Source organism: Thermobia domestica, chromosome 2 (genome assembly GCF_964235325.1).
Source record: "Thermobia domestica chromosome 2, izTheDome1.hap1.1, whole genome shotgun sequence".
Lineage (NCBI taxonomy): Eukaryota > Metazoa > Arthropoda > Insecta > Zygentoma > Lepismatidae > Thermobia > Thermobia domestica.
In genome coordinates, this window is record NC_137455.1 from 128,031,094 (window position 1) to 128,053,106 (window position 22,013).

The following is a 22,013-nucleotide window of genomic DNA, read 5'->3' on the forward strand; positions in this document are numbered from 1 at the left end:
ACGTAAAATCCAAATTAGCTTGTCTTACAAAGGAAATCTTAAAATGAATATTTGTAACCGTGTTTAGGTTTCACATTTTTTCATTTTTTTTTTTTTTTTTTTAAATCCCACCCAAGCACCTTTTTGCTCCTTTTCTCAATGTCGTCAATTTTGGAACTCATTTCTTTTTTTTCCTTTTCCGCATTTTCCCCCCATAATAATTAAAGAACACGGAATCGCATTGCCTTCGTTTCTGCTCAGTCTCATTGAGCGAGAGCTATCGAATAGAAGGCAGAGAGAGGTAGCTACACTAAACTTACCAATCAGGGCTATCACCATCGGTATTGTTGAATATAAAAATATTTACTTACTAAACGAAAAGATTAATTTGAGTTGGGTGTCCCGTTTAGACCGAGACGTACAGCTTAACGTGGAGTCCGAATCACATGAGTATCCACTGGAAATCGAACCCAAGTGTTCCACATCGAGGGCGCATACGCTAACCCTATATTCACGAGTCTTACTAATGCTTATTGACCGGATATCCATACTCATTTACAAATAATAAAGTTACCTGTTTTTTAACAATTTTCTGGACTTGTGACTTTAAATTTGTACTTTTTTCACCTATTTTAACCAAAATTTGCAATTGTTTTGCAGTTTTTTTTTTTAACCAAAATGTTGCACCTAAATTTCTAATTCTTGTCATAATCTTTTGCACTTTTTAAAACTCTTTTTTGGCGCCTTTTCAGCATTTTATTTCTATAATAACTAAATAAAGAACGCCGAGCATGTCTTGCATCACATTACTTTCGCTTCAGTGCAGTCCCGTTACGCAAAAGCTATTGGATAGAAAGGAAAGGCAGGTAACAACATCAAACTGACCAAAGTTATCACCAACCGGTATAATGTGATTGAGAGCTTTTGCACATACAAATATTTACTTAGTGACAGATGGGTTGATTGGTTGGTTGCTTTGGACTTTGATGCTCTGTTTAGCACCATGGCTATATGAGTCATGGACTTGTAGTTTAAGAGGAATCTGAACCGAGGTCCACCAGAAATCGAAGTCTCCCGTGCCAAAGAAGCATATGCTATCCACATACCACGAGCCTTCCTTAGTGACTAGAGGAAGAAAATATTGAAATGTTAAATGTTACCTGTTTTAACAGTTTAACAATTTTCACACTAATCTTATGATCTATAACATTGTGTTCTACGATTTCTTTCGTCACTTTTAAATATACATGATGCAATCCTTATACATGATGTAATCAGTTTTGTTTGTACGAACTTCCAATTTGAAATTTGCTTGCACCTAAAAGTCCAAGGTTTAGTTATTACGCATAAAATATACTGATCACTTAGATCTTTGCTTTACATGTCTTAAAAATTACTTAAGTTTCAAAAAATGTATAGGTGGATATTTAAATTTACTTTTATTGGAAAAGACCAAAGAAGATTATTGATTATTAGTTGAAAATAAATTACAGCTCATGCGAAACAGAGCTTTTAACTCAATTTACATTGAAGATTAACAAGATCGGCACCTCATCAATTAATTATAAATACATATAAATAGGTGAAAGGAATGTTAGCTTATTTTACGAGTTTACACATACAAACAAAAGGTTTTACACATTTTGGAATGTAGGGTACAGAATCGAAAATACATACGAAAAAACTGAAGTTTCGATAAACTGTCTTACTAAATAAAGGAAGAAGTAATGAAATATTTCTGAAGTAATTACAAGATGTTGAGAAGCCTAACTTACTACTGAGATACAGAAATCAACAAATTATATTTACATCTGAATTAGAATTAAAAGAAAATTAGGAAGCTTGTTGTGAAATACTCATCATACTGTGGTAAAAATATGTGAATAGAATGTAGTTCAGCTAGATGAAGATAATGATTGTGATGATGGTGCTGGTATTAGTGAACCGGTTTCCTTATGAGTATTTTGATGTTTTCCGCAATACTTCATATCAATAGTTACAACTCTTTTGACCAAACCTTCACGATTCCTTCATGAGTATTTACATGAAACGTCTTACAGTGCATCAAAAGTGTTATATCAGCATCTACAGTACTAATAGAACATTCTGAATGTATTACCGGTATTCATTTGTTAACGTTTGCCAGCCTTTACCACCAATAGTAAAACAGTCAACTCACCTTTAAATTTCTAACAGTTACGTAGTTTTGCTGCTTCGCGGCAGATACTATTTCAAGTGCTACATGAGGAGAGTTTTGATTCAATGCTAATCCGGCAGCGAAAGTTGTTGATCTTCTCACAGGATTATGGCCAACTTCTTGCAGATCTTTCCATAATTCCATTGCATACTTCAAACTCTCTGGTGTGTTCTGGAAAATAAAAGATAAATTCAAACAATTTTCTTTTAAGCAAGTATAAGACTTACGATAATTTTTTTCTGTTGCTCTCTCTCTCAATCATACCCAATGTAAAATCCCTACTTCTGAAACTAATTCTAAACCTTGTTAGCAATTAAATGCAAGAATAGTTGTTCACATTGTAATGAGAAAAACACCTCTATGGTTCACACTGAAATTCTGATCTTGATTTCCCTGATTTTCCATGACTAAGTGAGTAAAGTTTTCCTGAGTCGCGACACTATCATTTACGATTAGATTTAGAAAAAAAATATTTAATCGGCTTCCACCATTCCCATAGCCGTCGAATGCTCTTCCTTTTTACTTTTTAAATACAGTGTATAAGCTTACTTTTTTTATTGAAAATACTTATGAGTCGAACTTTTTGTATCTGGCATTCAATAAAACATTATTACTAGAGACCGGATGTTTAGGCACTAAAACCTGCAAAATAGGCAGGCAAATAGGCACTTAAAATTTAAAAAATAGGCAGTAAAATAGGCACTAAAATGTAACTCGAAATAATGAAGATAAATACTCAATACCATTAAAAAATAGATTCAAGTCATAGATAATGTTCAAAGAATATAGAAACATATTTGTTTGTTAAAGAATATCTTATTTTACTGTATATACAAAAACGAGGCATGTTATGCATTCTACATACTGGGTGAATCTGAAAGATGTGCATATACTTCGGGAGGTGATTCGTGACATGACTGTATATACAAAAACGAGGCATGTTATGCATTCTCAGGGTGTCTACTGGAATACCAGAAAGTAAATTCATGACCTTTTCATGACTTTTCATGACCTTTTTGTTCAAATTTTCATGACCATGGTGATAAAAAATTACCATTAGTAATAATAAACCCCTACCATCAGTGGTGCATCGGTTAAGATGAAGATCACATTATGTTCTTATTTATCTAATGTACATAATGTCGATTAGCTGACAACTAATTTTAAAATGCAAGAGCAATTTAAAAGGCAGTAAACAAATTTTTAATTGCGGTTCAAGTATGGGTTTAAGGCTTACCAGGTTCTATAGATTTAAAAAAATCTTGTGAACAGTCCCGTTACATTCAGCTAGGTTTTTTATCTGCATTTTATGTACTCTGAATTCTAAATTTATAATTTTCGTTTACAAGAAAAGACTGATTACGTAAATATACAATTCTTTTCCATCGTGTCATATTTGAAATTAGCGTACATAAACATACTGATAAGACCTACTGAATTTGTTCATAATGGAACCTTCATCCTGGATGGGGTCTGATGCCTTCTTTCTTCTCTTTTTTCAAGGGTACTTTTACAAATATTTTTTTCTCACAGTCTGCATACTAGTATCACATCAAAACTTAAAAAAAAAAGTGAACACAAAAATGGACATCTTGATTGAATATCACATAATTAAAGAACTTATCACATAATTGAAGACTGAACTTATCACATAATTAAAGATCATAGTGAGTTTAGTAAAAAAAACATTTCATAACGCTTTATATGTAAAAAATTATATTAGTTTACATAGAGTCTGGATACTTTTATATACTTTTATGCTCTTTCCAAGGTATTCATAATTTTAGGGGTCGCTGAGATAAATAGTGACATTTTAATCCAATTCAACTTCAAGGTCATACTCCACTCTCTAGGAGTAAGGTTGGGAGGGGGCGAGATTTTAAAAGTAATCAAAAATGACCGATATTAAAGTTAAATTCATAGTTTTCGAGGTCTCTGAGTTTAACGATATCAGTTTTCATGATGTTCAAGTTCATCGTCACCCCTTGGGGTGGGGGTAGGAGAAGATGACTTTTTCAGATAAGATAGCTAATTAGTAACTACTGTATTAGAGCGAATTAAAAACATTAACATATTTTCTCGTGCTTGCACGGAACTATGCGGGTTGCTAGTCTTAAATATCGCTTATTGTGAATCTTAAAGAAAGAATCTAAAATTCTGCCGCCTTGTGCTCGAGCACAGTAGCACTTACCTAAATACGGGCCTGCTCTTACCAGTGAATCACTCTATACTGTATTTGAAGTTTTAATTCTGAGTATAATTATCCATCTAGCAGAAATTTGTCTGAAATTAAGCACTCAGAGAACTGCCCAAAGACAAAACAAAGTATAAAAGAAACTCGTTTTAAAAAAATAGATCATCAAATTTTAAATCTGCAAACTCAAACGAATAATATTATTTGCATAAGTCTAAAGTCCCAAAAATACACAATTTACATTTCTTAGAAGTAAAGAAATAGCAGATCAGAAAGTTGGACAGTAAAAAGTTGTTACTGTATTACAGAGACTAGAAGATGAAATGGGGAGCAGCTAGGAAGACAGTAAAGTACCAGTTAGCCAGCACTAACTGGTGGGAGAAATTCTCACAATTACTGACCTGATACAACTGTTTCAGTACATGCAGTATGAGGTATAAAAGTATGAAGTATAAAAATATACTCTGAGATTTCAGATTTTCATGACCAGTTGGGTAAATAAAGGACTTTTTCATGGCTTTCATGACCACTAAGCAAAATATATGACTTTTTCATGACTTTCATGACTTTCATGACCAGTAGACACCCTGATTCTACATACTGGGTGAATCTGAAAGATGTGCATATACTTCGGGAGGTGATTCGTGACATGAAAAGAAGACAAAAAGTTCTGTTACATGTTGTCGAATTCTGCGTCGTGTTCGAGTGACAGGAGTACCAACTTTGAAACGAAAATTGAATCCTGACAATTGGAACGGGACATAAAGTTGCGCACATACTTCAGGAGATGATTCGTGACATTCAAGAGGACTTTTATCTTCTTTTCATGTCATGAATCACCTCCCGAAGTATGTGAACATCTTTGAAGTTCATCCTGTATATATATTGTAACGTACGACGAGCTTGTGTTTACAAACGCATAATATAAGTGTGTGCATTATATTACCTAAATTATATATTTTCCCAATGAAGGCTTATTTTGAAGAAAATGCATAGAATAAGCAATATTAGGCACTAAAGCAATTATTTAGGCAGTAAAGGTCGAAATAGGCAAAATAGGCATAATAAAATTCGCTTAAATCGAAACTATAACGCCCCATATAAACTTTAAAACGTTGATTTTGATCATATCTTTAATATTAGAGAATAGGCATTTTGCCTAACATCCGGTCTCTAATTATTACCATACAATAATTATATACTAAGTAATACATCGACATTCTGAATACACTCAAACACAAACAAACAACATATACCATAATTTAACCTAAAAATAATTTTCTTTTTACAGCCATTTTAAAAGGAATTTCCCTCCTTCAGAAGAAAAGACTATAACAATCATTTTTTTTATTTCTTCTAAGAGATTAGCTCATATCTCAGACTTCTAGTTGACACTAATTACGAACATTATTATTAAAATTGAAATAACTAATCGGAAGACCTTTCTAACTACCTGGCGGGAAGACAAATGTTAAGTTTTTTGCGACTTAAAATTATCATATACTTGATATTTTATGTTACTAATAAACCTCTCGATTCTTTCAAGAATTGAATCACTCAACGAATGTAAAGCTACAAATCCCAGTTCATATATTCACTCAGATATTTGTCATGTCAGTTAATTCACCCTGAACAATTGTTCTGTTGGTTGGGTTTCCCTCTTTCTTTCCCGCAGTATAAATACGCACTCAATTTTAACTTACACAATAGCACCTTTATGGGAATAAAACAGGTACGAGCAACACTGATGACATCATGGGCAGAAGCTGTAGAGGTTTTGCTTCTACCGGAGTCGACGGCACTATTATCAGCGCTTCGTCAATTAGTACAGAGATATGCACTTCTATCATACCATTTGCACTCTTTGCTAGACAATTCTATCTTACCTGTTTGTAACAAGCTGCCAAAGCCAAGACAACAGCATTTTTCGGATATTTGGTTCCTTGAACTTGCTTATTCTTGACTATTTCGAATACTTCGAGGACGTCATCGTATCTACCGTTAATGTACAAAAGATTCATAAGTATCTGGAAACTCACAAGTTGGTCAAAGATCCCATCCAGATTAGGATCCTTAAATGCCTGAAAATAATTCAAACAATTTTAACACATTACATATATTTACTATTCTGTTAAAATACGGCAATCATTTTATTGCATCTACTGAAAACTTGTTTCAAAGGTACAAGTTAGTGTTATATAATACATTTCATATATTCATTCGCTTTTCTTCTACCAGTAATAATGACAAAATGCAAATACACAACGTACATCTTTGAAAGATAAGTATTCGTGTAATATTCATTGCGAAGCTGTAATTAGCTACAACACAGCAATATGCAGGAATCTAAACCACTGCCAATAAATTTTGTTTAAGGTTACTTACGCACATAAACAAAGTAATCTGTCTACACTTCTCACAGCTGACTGATTACAAAATAAGCTGTTTAACTTACGAAATAATAACATGCCATCGTATCTCCATGGTCTGCAATAAATCTGACGCTTTTCGAAATCTTGAGTATTTCCACGAAAAAAATTTTCCTCTTATTTTTTAAATATATTTTTAGGAAGTTTAATTTAATATTTTTCATTCTTTATTGTAGTTACTAGAAAAAGTATCCGTTCTTCGCGCGGGAAGAAAAAGGCTAAATTAATATAAAATTGGAAACTTCAGTATTATAGAAAGTGTTCCTTCTACAAGCAGAATATTCGAAAATGGTGAAACACGCTTTTACTCATTTTTACTGAAGAGTTTGTATACGAGCCATTCCATGTCGAATCAACACCATTTTCAAACAAATTCTAATTTCCTTGAAAGATGTTGATAAAATTTAGTACAGTTCTTGGTGCCACTGGAAAACGACAAACTCTGATATTTCAGGTTGATATGTGGACTGGTTTTGAAATTACAGGCTCCCAACTTTTTCATAATTTACCAAAAACTGCGAGAGTGACATTTGAAATGAAAATGAAATCTTTGAGCTTAACGTCCCACGGTTATGCCGGTTAGGCTAAAGGAGACGGTGATGATGACAAATGAATGAAATGGTGGAATGAAGAAAGTGGGAGGAAACGGGAGAACCCCGAGAAAACCCATGCACACAGTGTTTGTCCACCACAAAGTTCACTTGGCGGGGGCTGGGATCGAACGCTTTACCACTGAGGTGAGTGACATTTGTTCAATTGGCATTTGCAGCTGACCTAAAGGACTTAGGACGTTCGTTAAGGTGTCCTTTTAAAGCTTACGAAAAGAGCTTTCAGTTGGTATATAAGACTTTAGACTTTTTAATTTTTCCCCCGAAAATCCGAAGTTTTATTTTGGGACCAGCACGGGATAATTTATTACAAAAGTTTCTACTTCTAAATGTGGAGTTGAAAATCACTTAACTTAGGTTTTTGTAAAACGAATGCAGGGCTCACAGTGGTCTGGCCTTTTGTAAATAGTTGAAAAGTGACCAAAAAGTGATCAAAAACACACGAAAAAGTGACCAAAAAGTGACCATCATGCCCCTTTCTTCCTTTGTCAATTTCTCCATCACCTCTCTGTTGTTTTGTTTCATCTTTTCTTCTATACTTCTTGTTTTTGAGCTTCCTCCTTTCTTGGCGGTAAGCAGACTTAGATGTAAGAAGCTTCTGAGAAGTAGAATCAGTTCTGGCCTATTGCCGAATTTTTTCAAACCAGACATTATATTTAACATAGCATTGAGAGTTCTGAAAGCCATGAAATATTCAAATTCATCACCTACTCTTAAGAAGAACATACAAGAAGCATAACACAAGACGAATATGATGAACCACACAAACACACACACACAATGTTGAGCGGAGCGTTAACTATTACGAGAGAAAACTAAAAGACTATTATGATAGAAGAAAGAATAGATACAGAAGGGTTCTCAACCCCACGTTGAGAGCTTAAGCATCCACCAACCATTCACTAAAAAAAGCTGAAGTGAGAATAAAGCTGATTGTTTCACATGTGGCAGCAAGTACTGAAGCTTTCAGAAGGGTAATGAGCACCAAGTTTCTGCCTTTTTCATTTATTTTTATAATATATTTCTTTGAAAACTGCCAAGGCAAAACATAATTCACGCGAAAAAGTCACTTTACCTTTTGAAAAAGTAACTTTTAGTGACAAATTTTAAAAAAGGAACTTTTAGTGACCAACTTGAAAAAAAGCAACTTTTAGTTTAAAAAAAAAAAAGTGACTCGCTATGATCCCTAGAACTGAAATAATTTTTTGGCATAGGATGAGTCGAAAAGCTATCCCTGAACTACGGAAAAAGCCACTGTTCATCCATTCAAAGTATGTGACGACCCCAGAGGAGGGCATGAGGCGGACACTCCCTGGTACTACGTCTGCTCTCCATACATGTGTTATTGTAAAGTAGGTCAAATAATATAAAACTATCCTTTTCGGTATATATATATATACTAGCAGCGTTCACCCCGCTTCGCTGCGGTCACCCCGGAACGCAATAAACTTTGTTACTTACATAATTTTTACTTTTTCGCTTTCAAGTGATATGATAAATGCAGTAAATGTTAACATTATATCGCCTGTCATTTATGTTAACCCGCCCCGCTTCGCTGCGGTCACCCCGGAACGCAATAAACTTTGTTACTTAGATAATTTTTACTTTTTCGCTTTCAAGTGATATGATAAAAACCATAGTAGATTGCAGTAAATGTTAACATTATATCGCCTGTCATTTATGTTAACCCGCCGAGTGACACGGTCATGCGGGTTGCATATAAATACGTTTATTTTTACCTATGATGAACTAACAAAGGATTTGTACGTTATGGACACTTGAATGGTCAATTATCTCAAGACACTGGTAATTAAAAATTAAAGTGATATGATAAAAACCATCTAGGGTCCAAATCCTAATAACCCCCCAAAAATGAAAGAAATTGGTTCAGCCGTATTAGCGTGATGAGGGAACAAAGGATTTGTGCGTTCTCTTTTATATATAAGATATATATATATATATATATATATATATATATATATAAGCTTGTCTCTCAAATATTTTCTTGTCTCTCCGCTTACCCTCCAAGGAAATTAAAGCTTACATCGTCATTGTTAGTAGTGTACTATAAAGAGGAAACAAAAAACAGAGTACGTCAGTTTTGTTGTAATTTTGGAAAGTCGTGAATACAACACTACGGCTGTGCCCTGCTTCCAGCAGAAACTTATTGTTTTCTTGAGAAACCAGTTTAGACTGAAAAAGATATACTACTATCTTGATGGATCTATAGTTTATTCAAGGAACGTTCAGTACCTCATGTAAACAAATACACGTGGTAATTGTTTCATTTTATTGGTTAAAGAGCCTTGTCGCATCCATGCGGCAGAAGAAAATAGTCCATTGTCAAGTAAGCTGTTTTTCAATGTTTTTGTTGCTTATAAGGCTCATTACCAGAAATACAATTTACTTACAGTGAAATAACAGAAACAACACTCTATCTAAGAACTAAATCGAATTAATGCAATAAAAGAGAATGCGCATGCGTACAAACTGAGTTTGGCCCACCTTGTGCGCGAATCACAGTTTACAATATGGTTGCGTGCGGGGAATATGCAAAACGCCGACAGGGTACAAGCACGTGCTCCTCGAAAGAAGCGCTGACCGATAGCCAATCATCCGATGACTGGCGGAGTAATACCATTCTACAATGTTTACATCAGGATCAGAAGGTTCGTTGAATGAACTTTAGTGCAAGAACAAAAAGAACTTAAAGCTGATTTTGACATACGCTGAATGGCGTTTTGCTGCAACAGCTCATGAAACGAGGCCTGGTAATGGGGTTGATGGTACGGTCAAGAGGTTGGCATTCCGAGGAAGTCTGCAGCATCCATATAATAATATGACTTTTCAATTTAGCAGCTTTTTGACTGGGCAGCAGGAAACTTTACTGGAGTAGATTCAAATTTGTCAATCAAAAGTTCATCGAGTCACCAAAATTCCTACTGATATCGCTTCAACAAAGCACAAACAATTCCTGGGGTATGGAGAATCATGCGTTCATTCCTGCAAGTTCAGATACTCCCAACTTTTTGTCAAGATATTTTCGTATTCCCAGAATTCATTGGAACATATGTTCACCAAATTCGACGACAAGCTGGCAGTGACAGACATCCCAATCTGTATCAATAGATAGTGGCTGGTGTATCTTTTGGGGAAAGATAAAGTGAAAGTAATTTCTCTATTCAACTGGTTCATCTCCATCTTTAGCATATCCTGGGAAGCTAGATACTTTCTAGATTCGTGCAGTGGATGTACTGTGTAACGTAAATCCTGAGACCACAACAGAACGATTACACATTATACCAAGTGGAAACTAAATTCTCGTAACAACTGACTCCATGCTGATAAACATTGGGAATACATTCATAACAGTCCGAATATCGTTTTAATAGTTTCTCTGAAAATTTTCAAAATATGTCTTCCTGAGAAAATCAAATTCAAAATTTTCATTTTTTCGGAAAACATTATTTTTTTTAAAGTTCTACAGTGTTATATAACATCCGAAAGCTCCTTTCATAAACTTTGAAATGACACCTTAACCAACGTCTTAGGTTCTTTAGGTCAGACGCAAATGCCAATGGAACAATGTAATTCATGCAATTTTTAGTAAATTTTGAGAACTTTGGGGACTTGTAATTTCGAAACCGGTTCACAAAGCAACTTCAGCTTTCCCCTTGTTCTGCGGTTAGAATATAAAATATCACTGCAATCAGGAAGGATTTATCCGAAATCGTGTGTTAATTTGAAATGGAATGGCCAGACACAAAGAAATGAAATGAAAATGAAATCTTTGAGTTTTACGTCCCACGGTTATGCCGGTTAGGCTAAAGGAGACGGTGATTATGAGAAATGAATGAAATGGTGGAATGAAGAAAGTGGGAGGAAACGGGAGAACCCCGAGAAAACCCACGCACACGGTGTTTGTCCACCACAAAGTTCACTTGGCGGGAGCAGGGTTTGAACCCGGGACCCCATGCACCAGAGGTGAACGCTCTACCACTGAGCCACCGCGGCCCCGGCCAGACACAAAGATCAATGTCCTCAATTACTTAGCGGAAAAGTAGTCAAGTTTTGTGATAGTTTAAAAAATGACAAAGAATTACTAGTTATTGTAAATGTAGCAACATTTTAACTTCAAACTAATGTGATCAGAAAGAATTCTTGTTTCTGGAATTAACTTCGTAAGTCCTTTTGTGTTGGTTAATGTTACGGCCATTTTAGCCATCACATCAACTTGATAAAAATTGCGTAAAAAGCTAGAACAAGAATAGTACAAAGTGTTACATTGAAAGCTATATAAAACGGAAACCATTACTAAATTTCACAAAATTTTACACGAGAAACTTCCAAAACAAGGTTATTATTATTAAACATCCTGTTACTTCATTTTCTTCACAACACGAAAGACAAAAATGGCTATATAAGATTCCGTATAAACGATAACGCAGTTAACATATTAAGTCACATGGCAATCCTTCTCACTTAATTTATTATACTATTATTTTATAAATAAAATAATTACTAATAGTTACCTCTAGTGCCTCGTCCGGTTTGTTCAAGAAGTGATACATTCTCATTATAACAGGTCCAAATACAAAACTACCAAATCTCAACTGTTTATTTTGTTGGTTAAACCTGGAATAGATGCAACAAAAGTGGGTCACAATATACAACACTATAATGTGAAAAGATAAGTTTTAAATTTATTTTCTCGATTAATCAACACAAAGTTGTGGTATAACTAAGGTTGCTAGTTTTATTTATTTTCCAAAATAAGAAAGGTTGAATCGATCAATGTGAAAAGAAACAAATAACGCGATGGCTTAGTCTAAATCAGTATTTCCCTTTTTTCTTTAAATATCAATATTTGAATATCAAGAGTAATTGAATGTTACAGCAATAATAGGAATGTTACCTTAAATAAATAAATATAAAAATAAAGGAGGTATATTTTCTGTCCATATTTCTAAGTACTAAAATACCACTCTGAAGCAGGAGCGAGTCCGTGTGTTCACATGCATTGCATATTCCAACAGCTGCTTTGAAACCATCATCAGCTACTGCGTTGTCTGGAAAATACGTCTTATGTATTTTCTTCATAGGTATCGACCCTTGTGCAACAACCCTTTTATGTGTAAGCTCTCAAAAGTTGTGAGCGTTTATGTGTACCTTCTCGTACAATACCACATGAGTTCGTCGTGTTTCCGTTCGTGGGTTTTCTCACGATCTCTCATGTCTTCAATCCACCAACTATTTCATAATAATTTACTTATCATCTGTCACCTTTAACCTAAAGGGCATAAATGGGACGTTAATTCTAAAATTTCATTTAAATTTCCAAAAAGATAACAAGAGGCCCATACAGCTTTCCGGATGCCACTGAGAGGTCCTAGTCCATTCAGGCTATATGTCTGGTTTTTCTCTGCATGAGATTTTCATTGTTTTGGGAGTTGAAGGAACGACTAAAGGGGTCTCACTCGATCAGACCAAGAGGTACTAAAGAGAGTGCTGGGTTGGCTCTACTCCACCAACCTCAAGATTTATTCAACGAGGCATCCGTTCGCTGGTATCATCGGAGAAGTGTGTCACCGAGTTTGGAAAGTATACATGTTTGAAAAAAATGGAAATGAAATCTTTGAGTTTTACGTCCCACGGTTAAGCCAGTTAGGCTAAAGGAGACGGCAATTACGAGAAATGAATGGAATGGTGGAGTGAAGAAAGTGGGAGGAAACGAGAACCCCGGGAAAACCCACGAGCACGGTGTTTGGCCACCACAAAGTCCACACGGCACGAGCTGGGATCGAACCAGGGACCCCAAGCACCGGAGGTGAACGTTCTACCACTGAGCCACCGCGCCCCCTATACATGTTTGAGTTTATTTCTTTTCCTTTACCGATTTCCGTCGACTTTCACTTGGCGAGTACGTACGCCAAAGGTCGTGTCGGTTGGTTTGATTGATATTATAGGGAGGGGTGGAATTATTATGTAACGTATTTCAAAACAGTGAATACAAACCTTATCATCATTTTCTTAATTAAATCCATATCCTTGTCACTAGATTCCACCAAGTGAAGCATATTCTTCAGATCTTCCGTGAAAATCATGTTCTTAGATGTATCTTCCGCATACTCACTCATCTTGCCACGGAATTTATCCGCCATGGTCAAAAATTGAGTCCTGACTCTGTCACGGGTTTTCACATAATTATCGATTCCCAAAGCCGTATTGTTGTACAGAAAACGCACATCTGAAACAATAGTTTATTATATTTACATAACCATTTATTATATTTATATACCAATATATATCATATAAATCTTACAACTGACAAAGAACAAGCACTTTTGAGTATTCTATCATTTTCCAGATACAAACTGAACTGAACTGAAGATATATAGATTCAGATGGTGATAATCTAAATTCGTGTTTAATGTATTTTGAGAAAAGTTTGAACGAAGACATTCAGTTATCTACATAGATATAAACTTTATATGGGTAACAGCTTTGATTCCAGCGAACATTCTGAGTACAAGTACCATTGGAGAAGAGGTTTTTTTTTTTTTTTTTTTTTTTTTTTTTAAACTGAATTTTAGCATTATTTCAAACGTAATCAATCTGTTTTCCAATGATTTAAGGTTCAAGAAATTACACTTTTTATACATCACATAGAGGCAACAAGAAAAACACTAGCTTCTTGTATCGTGGCGGACATATATCATTGATCAGGTAATGGTGACTGCTTTGAAACAAATGCAGAGTATGAGAATTATATCAGTCATATCTGTGGTTTCGTGTGAAGAAGAAACAAACTTGTGAACCAAAGGTTTAAGAACAACTCAAGTTATTATTATAAACTTTGCCGAAGATTATCATCATAAATAAATACGAAAGACGTTCTGAAACGAAGAAATACAAAATACAACTTTGCAAGCGGAAGCAAAGAAACCTAAGTTAACGAGACTAAAGGAGAATCATTTACCGCGTAGTGACCGTGGTTCAGTGGTCAAGGCGCTGGACCAGTAATCTGGAGGTTCATGGTTCGAATCCACGTCGGGCATTTTTTGACTTTTACTTTAGGATTTTTGATGGCGATTGATCGACGATGACACACGTTTTATTATATTCAGATAGTTGAATACTCGGATGTTTCAATACTTGAACTATCAAATCTTCATGAATAATAATAGTAATAATAAACTAATAATAATTATTATTATCTCGTAGAAGATTAAAAGCTAGGAGCTAATTATCGCTCAGGTCATACCATTACAAGCAGAAACGTGACATTTGACAAGAATATCTAGGTTTTGTTTAATGTTGCCCACGAGAAGAGGAATTTTTCATCTCGTTTCTACAAAATGAAAAAAAAAAAAATAAAATAAAAATTAACATTTTACATTCAAGACGGGACAAGGCTAACTTAAATTATCGTCTCGCTTTGGAGATGAGAATCGAGACGAGACGAAACGTATCGTAAACATTTCTCGTCTTGTCTCAATTCTCGAAATAGTATATGTCCATTCTTTAAGTAACAATTGGTCTGTAGACTGAACTTATAGGCTTTTTGTTACTTTGTATTTCAGAGGTCATTGAATTATGGTCTGTATATGTATTTTTGTAGCAAAGCTTCTATAATTACATATTCTACAAGTTAGTTTATTATATGCCTTACTGTTCAATGATATTCAGTTATTTTTATTACAGTTATTTTCCTTAAAACATACAGTAGAATACTTTCTACATGAAACTTTAGTGGATAGCTTTTGTTTAAAATGTGGGTACTTGCAGAGGTGTGTCTTGAAGGTACGGAACTTCTTCCCCGAAATCCCTACGTTTAAGTAAGTTTTGCCAAATTTTAGGGCAACTTTAAAACTTTTAATACCATTGTTTATTATTATTATTATTATTATTATTATTATTATTATTCCATCCAGCTCCCGCCTAGTGGGCATTGTGCTGAACAAACACCGTGTGTGGTTTTCTCCGGATTCCGCTTCCTCGCACTTTCTTTATTCCAATATTTCTTTCATTCTCATCATCGACGTCTTCTGTAGCTTAGCCGGCATAACCATTACTTAAAAACAAATTTTCTTACGGCTCTTGTGAGTTCAGTATCCCTACTTTCTACATGAAATTTGCCTGGAAACTTTCTGTTTAACATTTAACTAGTTGTAGGGACGTATGCTGAGGGTATGTCCTGATGGTCCTGACACTTCTCACTAATCCCGAAAATTTTGTAACTTTTGCCTAAGGATAGGGGCGATTTTACAGATTTTAATACAATGTGTCCTCATATGGAATTTGTCTTCTATATTATTATTATTATTATTATTATTATTATTACTGTATATTTGAGACCTCAATAGTATGTCCTATTCCAATGCAAATAAGCACTGAAGTTAAGAAAAATGAAAAGAAATTTTTTTGACCCCTTATAAGGATGAATTGCCTTATAAGCAGGGTTGCCAAAAACCATGGTTTTTATTGAAAAAACCCAAACACCAGGTTTTTTGTGGTTTAAACCAGTTTTTTTGGTTTAAATAATTTACTCTATGTATTTATATTAGATATGGACAGAAATTAGTTTGTTTCGCCTTGGTGTTATTATGCAACAACAAGGTTATGCTGGAAGGGGTCACATAAGCTTAAAGCGAAATCCAAATCGCTTCTCGACTTCATCCAAGAAAAATTGTCAATTTCGACACGAAATCGGGACTAATTGGTCACAAATGAGATTGCCGTTCACTTACGAAGGACTCTTGATAAAAATACGTTGTACTGATCTTTACATAGGCCTAGTTGGTAATATAATTGTCAAGAGTCATTTCAGGACATAAAGATAAACAGTTACACAAGTAAAAACATAATACAATTATATATAAATCGGGACACTCCCGCCTTAGCCATTGGGAAAACCCTGTTATTATTTTAAATGTATTTGTATATAAAATTTAAGGTCAACGTATCATAATCACTACGCTAAAACTGAGGTATTAAATTACAAATTTGGTATGTAGATATCATTCAATAAAATTAAAACAAATTCAAATCCAAGCTGATGTTGGAAGCTGCGTAGGCAGTTGATAAATTTTGCCAATTTCTATCAATATATTTAAGCAACCTTGGCTTTTTTATAAAGCAACATGCATTCATTCAAGTAGAAATATATAATTTGCTTTCGTTTCGTATGTTTAGGCTTAACATCCTTATGAAATACCAAGTTTATCACGGAGAAGACCTTCGCTTAAAGGGACACCTCGAATCGCTACTTGGTTTACACTTGAAAGATAGGTTGTGGTACGACCGAGAATTGAACACGGGACCCCTTGATTAAAAGGTGAAAAGTACATAAACGTAATGCAGATGGTTTCATATGTGGAGACTCACCATAAAGTTCACACGAATTAAAGGATTTTTCGTTCTTTCTTTTCTTTTTTTTGTTTTTTTGTTTGGTTTAAACCAGCCAACCCTGCTTATAAGAGATACTTTGGAAGGAAAAGAGGGGGGGGGGGAGGTGTCAGCTACTGGACAACATGAAAATCGAAAATAAATACGTTAGTACATGATTTGGAAATATGTTTAAAATCATGTTTTAAAAAGGTACAAAATGTTTAAAACACTTTTTTTTTAAACATTTTTTCCAACCGTACAACAAAGACTGCCATTAGATCCTGAAATTTATATGAAACCACAGCAAGAACATAGGCCTAGCTTTCAAACAAAAAGTAAATCAACTAAATTGATGCACCTATGTCGAAATTGTGCACGAGCATACACACAATAATGGTATGAACACAGTCAACTATTTATGAGTTTCACTGTCTAGCTCCGAAGACTAATAAAATTTCTATGGGATTACCGGGAATGTATACTCTTTCAAACAAAAAAAGAATAATGAAAATCGGTGAACCTACCGAAGTTAGCGTTAGCATACAGACAACATAGCTATATATGTGTGTATGTTGGAAAAAAACGTATCTCAGTTCAAGTGGTCAGAGATGGCACAATATCTATATTAAGGAATCCAAGACGCTGTAGCTCAACTGATTTAAGAGTTAGGAATCTAACCATAAATCATGGAACAACACATCTCAATACAATTAATGCATCTATCTCAATACAATTTATTATTCCATATGATTGTATTGAATGACTTCTAAATCCTAAATAACCAAACTCCAAAGTTGACTTCATTATCGAGAACAACTACTTTGATTCCCTGACATTAAAGAACTTATTAATAATTTCCCTGCAAAAAATCAAATTCCCTGATTTCCAGGTCCGTGGGAACGCTGAATTAGTTTAAGACAGCTGAGGGAAGGAAAAGGTTATAATAACGTCCCAAATCTACAATGACAATAACTTTGGTATTCTACTGGTTTAACTGTTTAAGTATTGTCCGTTTTAAAACGTAAGAGCTTTGTCTCATACCACTAGCAAAAGGGCAACCCAACCCTTGTTAGGACGGTGGCTGGGGGATGTTGTCAGATATTCAATGTCATCAGGTAGAAGAAGAAACAAGAAAGGAAAAAAAAAAAGAAGAAAGAAACGAGAAATAAAGTCATAACGTTATCATTTTGGTGATAGATTTTACAGATTTATTGCTGTAACTATTATTATTATTCAGGGGTGTCCACAGCTGGGTTTTGAAGTGCAAGTTGCGCCCATACGATTTCTTTTAAAAACAAAATTTTTCATTGAAAACGACACTGTCATAGCAAAGATTGCATTCTCTTTGATTGAAAGAGTAAAATTGTGGCGGGACGCTTAAGCAGATTGAATTTGTATAGAAAGGAACAGGTATTGGCTACCAAGTGAAATAGCTTCCTACTATTTGGGATCCAAAACACTATTGACACTCATTTTTATTTATTTTGAGGGGGGAGGGCGAATTCTATACTACTTATTTTGAGTAACGATAAATTTGGGGGATGACTGCGTCCAAGCACTTGGGAGAAATGGGTACCACTGTTATTATTATTAATAGTAGTAGTGGCTGGAAATTAGGGTTAGCATTACTAAACTCCCTGGCGATAGAGCGTATGAATGTCTATAGCCACTCAGCCAGCTTTTTAGTAGGTGATGTTAATATGTCGACTTCCATCGCCTTTATTTCTGGATCTCTAGACTAACCTCATTATCTTTTAATTAAAAAAAAAAGAAAAGAAAAAGAAAAAAGAAAGAAAGAAAAAAAAAGAGAGATTTGTCTCAAAATAAGAGTCAATATCTAAAATCATGCCTAGTGATTTACATCATGACCACGAATATCAGAACAATGTGTAATAACTATTTTATTACTATCACTATTACCGTTACTACTTTTAATACTACTAACAATAATAATTATTATTATTTCAAAATATATGTGTGATCGAAATGTAGTAAATTCTTACCTTGCCTGTTTATGAACTATCAATATCCCTCTCATCTTCTGAAGATCTGTCACTTGCACAAACTTTTTCTAACCTTTCACCAAAAACAGATTGAAAGTTTTCCTAATTTTGTTCTACATGTTTGATATAATTAACCCATTTTTAAGGCATCACATAAATGCAGGACCCCTTGAGAAGCTGTATTTTTATTTCCCCCAGAGATCGTTTCTTCAAGTTTTGAGACGAAACCCTGGCTCTTTAATACTGACCACACCATTTCGATAGGGTTGAGAACGTAATGGTAAGGTGGTAAACCTATCCATATTTTGCAGCCAATTCGTCCCCTGCATGTTTCTTTTTTTCTGTCGGTAACAGAAGTATTCTTCTACTACTTAAAGAAGAATGTGACTTATAGGAACAGGATAAGGATTGGGGATATTTTGCAAAGTCATTTAGTTAAAAAATTGACTTTTCTTACAGGAAAGAGGGTGGTTTTGGATTGAGGACACGATTATGGTACGGGGCATTATCCATAACAATTACAGATGATATCTCAATGTGTTTTAATAGTTTCTCCTCAAATCAAGTCTCAAGATACCTGCATCTATGCTGCCATGGTAACCTGCTAGAGCATCAGCCATTATTCTGGAGTCACTAAAACAGCATCGTCAATATAAAACATGAACGCCCACCACAACGTAGAATAACAATTCTACCACCTTCATTGCCAGGACTCGTTACAGCACAATTGTCCGAATCGTGTTTAGTTCTTCATCCAACAAGAGTTGCTATGAACGCATATTTAATCGAGGTACACATTTGCATAACCCTGAGCACGGCAATTACTGATCCTATGAAGGTATTTGTACCGCCATACAATTATATGTGGTCCGAATAATTTAAAAAAAAATAAAATAAAATAAATAAATAAATAAAATAAAATAAAATAAAACCTTTACTTTAGGAGGCGATATACCGTAGTGCGTTAGTATGGAAATTTATATTCGGTGTCGGTTGTCTTAAGCCTCACTGCCTTGTTAAGTGCTTCCGTTGTAAGAGATTTGTCTTCCTTATAAAAGAAATAAATAAAGAAATAAAGAAAGAAAAAAGTTTGCGCTAATAACTTGTTTAAGTTTTTGGAACTTATGACCACCATTATTGGTTACACTCCGGAAACAAAATCACTAAAATCACTGTTCGCTTCCCTCCTCACTACAACATTATTTTGTTTCGTCGAAGTTCCTGGTGAAGGCACGAGCACTGGATTTTTTTCCAAATGTTGCTCGTTGTATTTAGGATCAATATTAACAGACCAAAATCATATTCACGAAGAAATTAAATGTTGATTAAAATCAGGAAATTCGTGTTATTATTCAGTTCAAAATCTCTTGTCATCGCGAATTCTGTCGAGGAATTTGAAGCTTAACATATATAAAACGATAATCATGCCTGTTGTTCTGTATGGTGGCGAAACATGATCGCTTACTCTAACTGAAAATATTTGAGAACAAGATCCTGAAGCGAATATTCGGACACAAGAGGACCGGGAATGGCGGAAACTTCATAACGAGGAACTACATAAATTATACGATTTATCAAACGTTGTTAGGGTTATCAAGTCTAGGAGACTTAGGTGGGCATGCCATGTAGCTAGGATGGAAGAAAGTAGAAACACTTTGAAAGTCTTGACTGGACGATCAATCGGAAAACGACCATTAGGAAGACCTAGGCGCAGATGGGAGGACAATATTAAGATGGACCTCGCAGAAATAGGAATACAAAGTAGAAACTGTATCTAGTTGGCTAACTGTATCTAGTAGAAGTCAGTGGAGAGCTTTTGTGAACGCGGCATTGAATCTCCGGGTTCCATAAGCCATAGAGTTACTTAGTTAGATGCTCGTTGCATGTGTTATTGTTTAATCAAAGTGGGATGAACACTGACATTCTAGCGAATTATAACCGAACACACTGATACAAAAAATGACTCACGACTCAAGAAAAAGGGACATTTGGCAACTTCTTTTTCTCTTTCTAACCGAATGTCAATCATTGTTTTCTTAGATTTATGGGTTGTTAGCAAGGGACAGAGCCGTGTGTGTATTCTGTGCGTTTACAGGAATCGAAGTTCTCTTCTTCTGAAACATTGTGTATCTACAATCCTGAATTTCACACACCAGAATCATGAGGTGTTTTTCTATTTTACGAATCCACAGATTCTTAAAATATACAGAAGAAATGTCCAATGTTACTTCCAAAAAATGGATATGTAACAGCTGATTTTCTTTCTTCCTTTCCTCAAAATTTGGCCTAGGTTGGATACATTCCTGGGTTCTGAAGTTACTCCAGGCTATACAACTATAAACTTTTATATTTGCGCAACAGAAAAAAAAAATAAAATAAAATAAAATGGCATCTGTAATAATGAAGAAAGAAAGAAGGAAAACACTTCCCATGAATCAGGATTCTTCTCTCATTGAGACCACTCCGGGAAGCACTGTAACTGTTATAATAGAATTCATGTTTATCTCCTTCATACTAAATACCACTTGCAAATATTAATTATTAGCCTTGTAACTAAGAGATACTTCGATCTTATAATGCAAAAATTAGTACCTTAATAAAGAACAAAACTGAAATTTATTATTATAAAGAACTACAATGACAGAGATCCCCTTCCTGCACGGGGAGAAAAAGATTGAAGCACACAGAAAGTTAAAATAAAAATTTTAAAAAAATCTAGGTTTAAAATTGTACTTAATATTAGTTCACAGTTCAGAGTTTACCTTCGCCAATCTTGATTTTCACAACAATTTCGATACGACAGAACAAATGTTAATGCACGTCCTAAATTTAAAAAGAATAATTTTGTTAAGGTTAGGATTGGTTAGTTTTGTACAATATGAACTCTGTTTAGGTAATCAGGTTCTTAGTACAAGTACATTCCTAAAAGTTGGAAGATTTCGAGTTACATAGGGTAAAATACAATTCCAATTATATCGACTTGACTTACAAACAACAACGAATTATTGAGTTGGCAAAATTAAACTTTGTCACAATTTAGTATTACATTTCACAATTAATTTTAAGCTTGTATTACATCACTCATACAGAAAAAGAGATGGTAAAATTTCCTTGCCTGCTGACATACAATAAGGATGAATAAATAAATAAACTATTACAAAATTTACATCATAAATATTACTTTCGTTCACAAATTTAAATACAATTTTCACC

The 22,013-nt window shown here is 34.5% G+C and overlaps 1 protein-coding gene across 1 annotated transcript in view; it reads right to left on the reverse strand.

Annotated features, from left to right (window-relative positions):
- The window catches only part of LOC145675475 (pentatricopeptide repeat-containing protein 2, mitochondrial-like), a 39,533-nt gene that overhangs the window by 15,186 nt on the left and 2,334 nt on the right, over window positions 1-22,013 (reverse strand). Inside the window, exons 2-5 of the mRNA XM_081745914.1 lie at window positions 13,423-13,654; window positions 11,940-12,042; window positions 6,257-6,451; window positions 2,159-2,347 (exon numbers count right to left, since the gene is read on the reverse strand). Of these exons, the coding sequence (XP_081602040.1) occupies window positions 2,159-2,347; window positions 6,257-6,451; window positions 11,940-12,042; window positions 13,423-13,654 (719 nt within the window). The remainder of the gene's footprint in view (window positions 1-2,158; window positions 2,348-6,256; window positions 6,452-11,939; window positions 12,043-13,422; window positions 13,655-22,013) is intronic.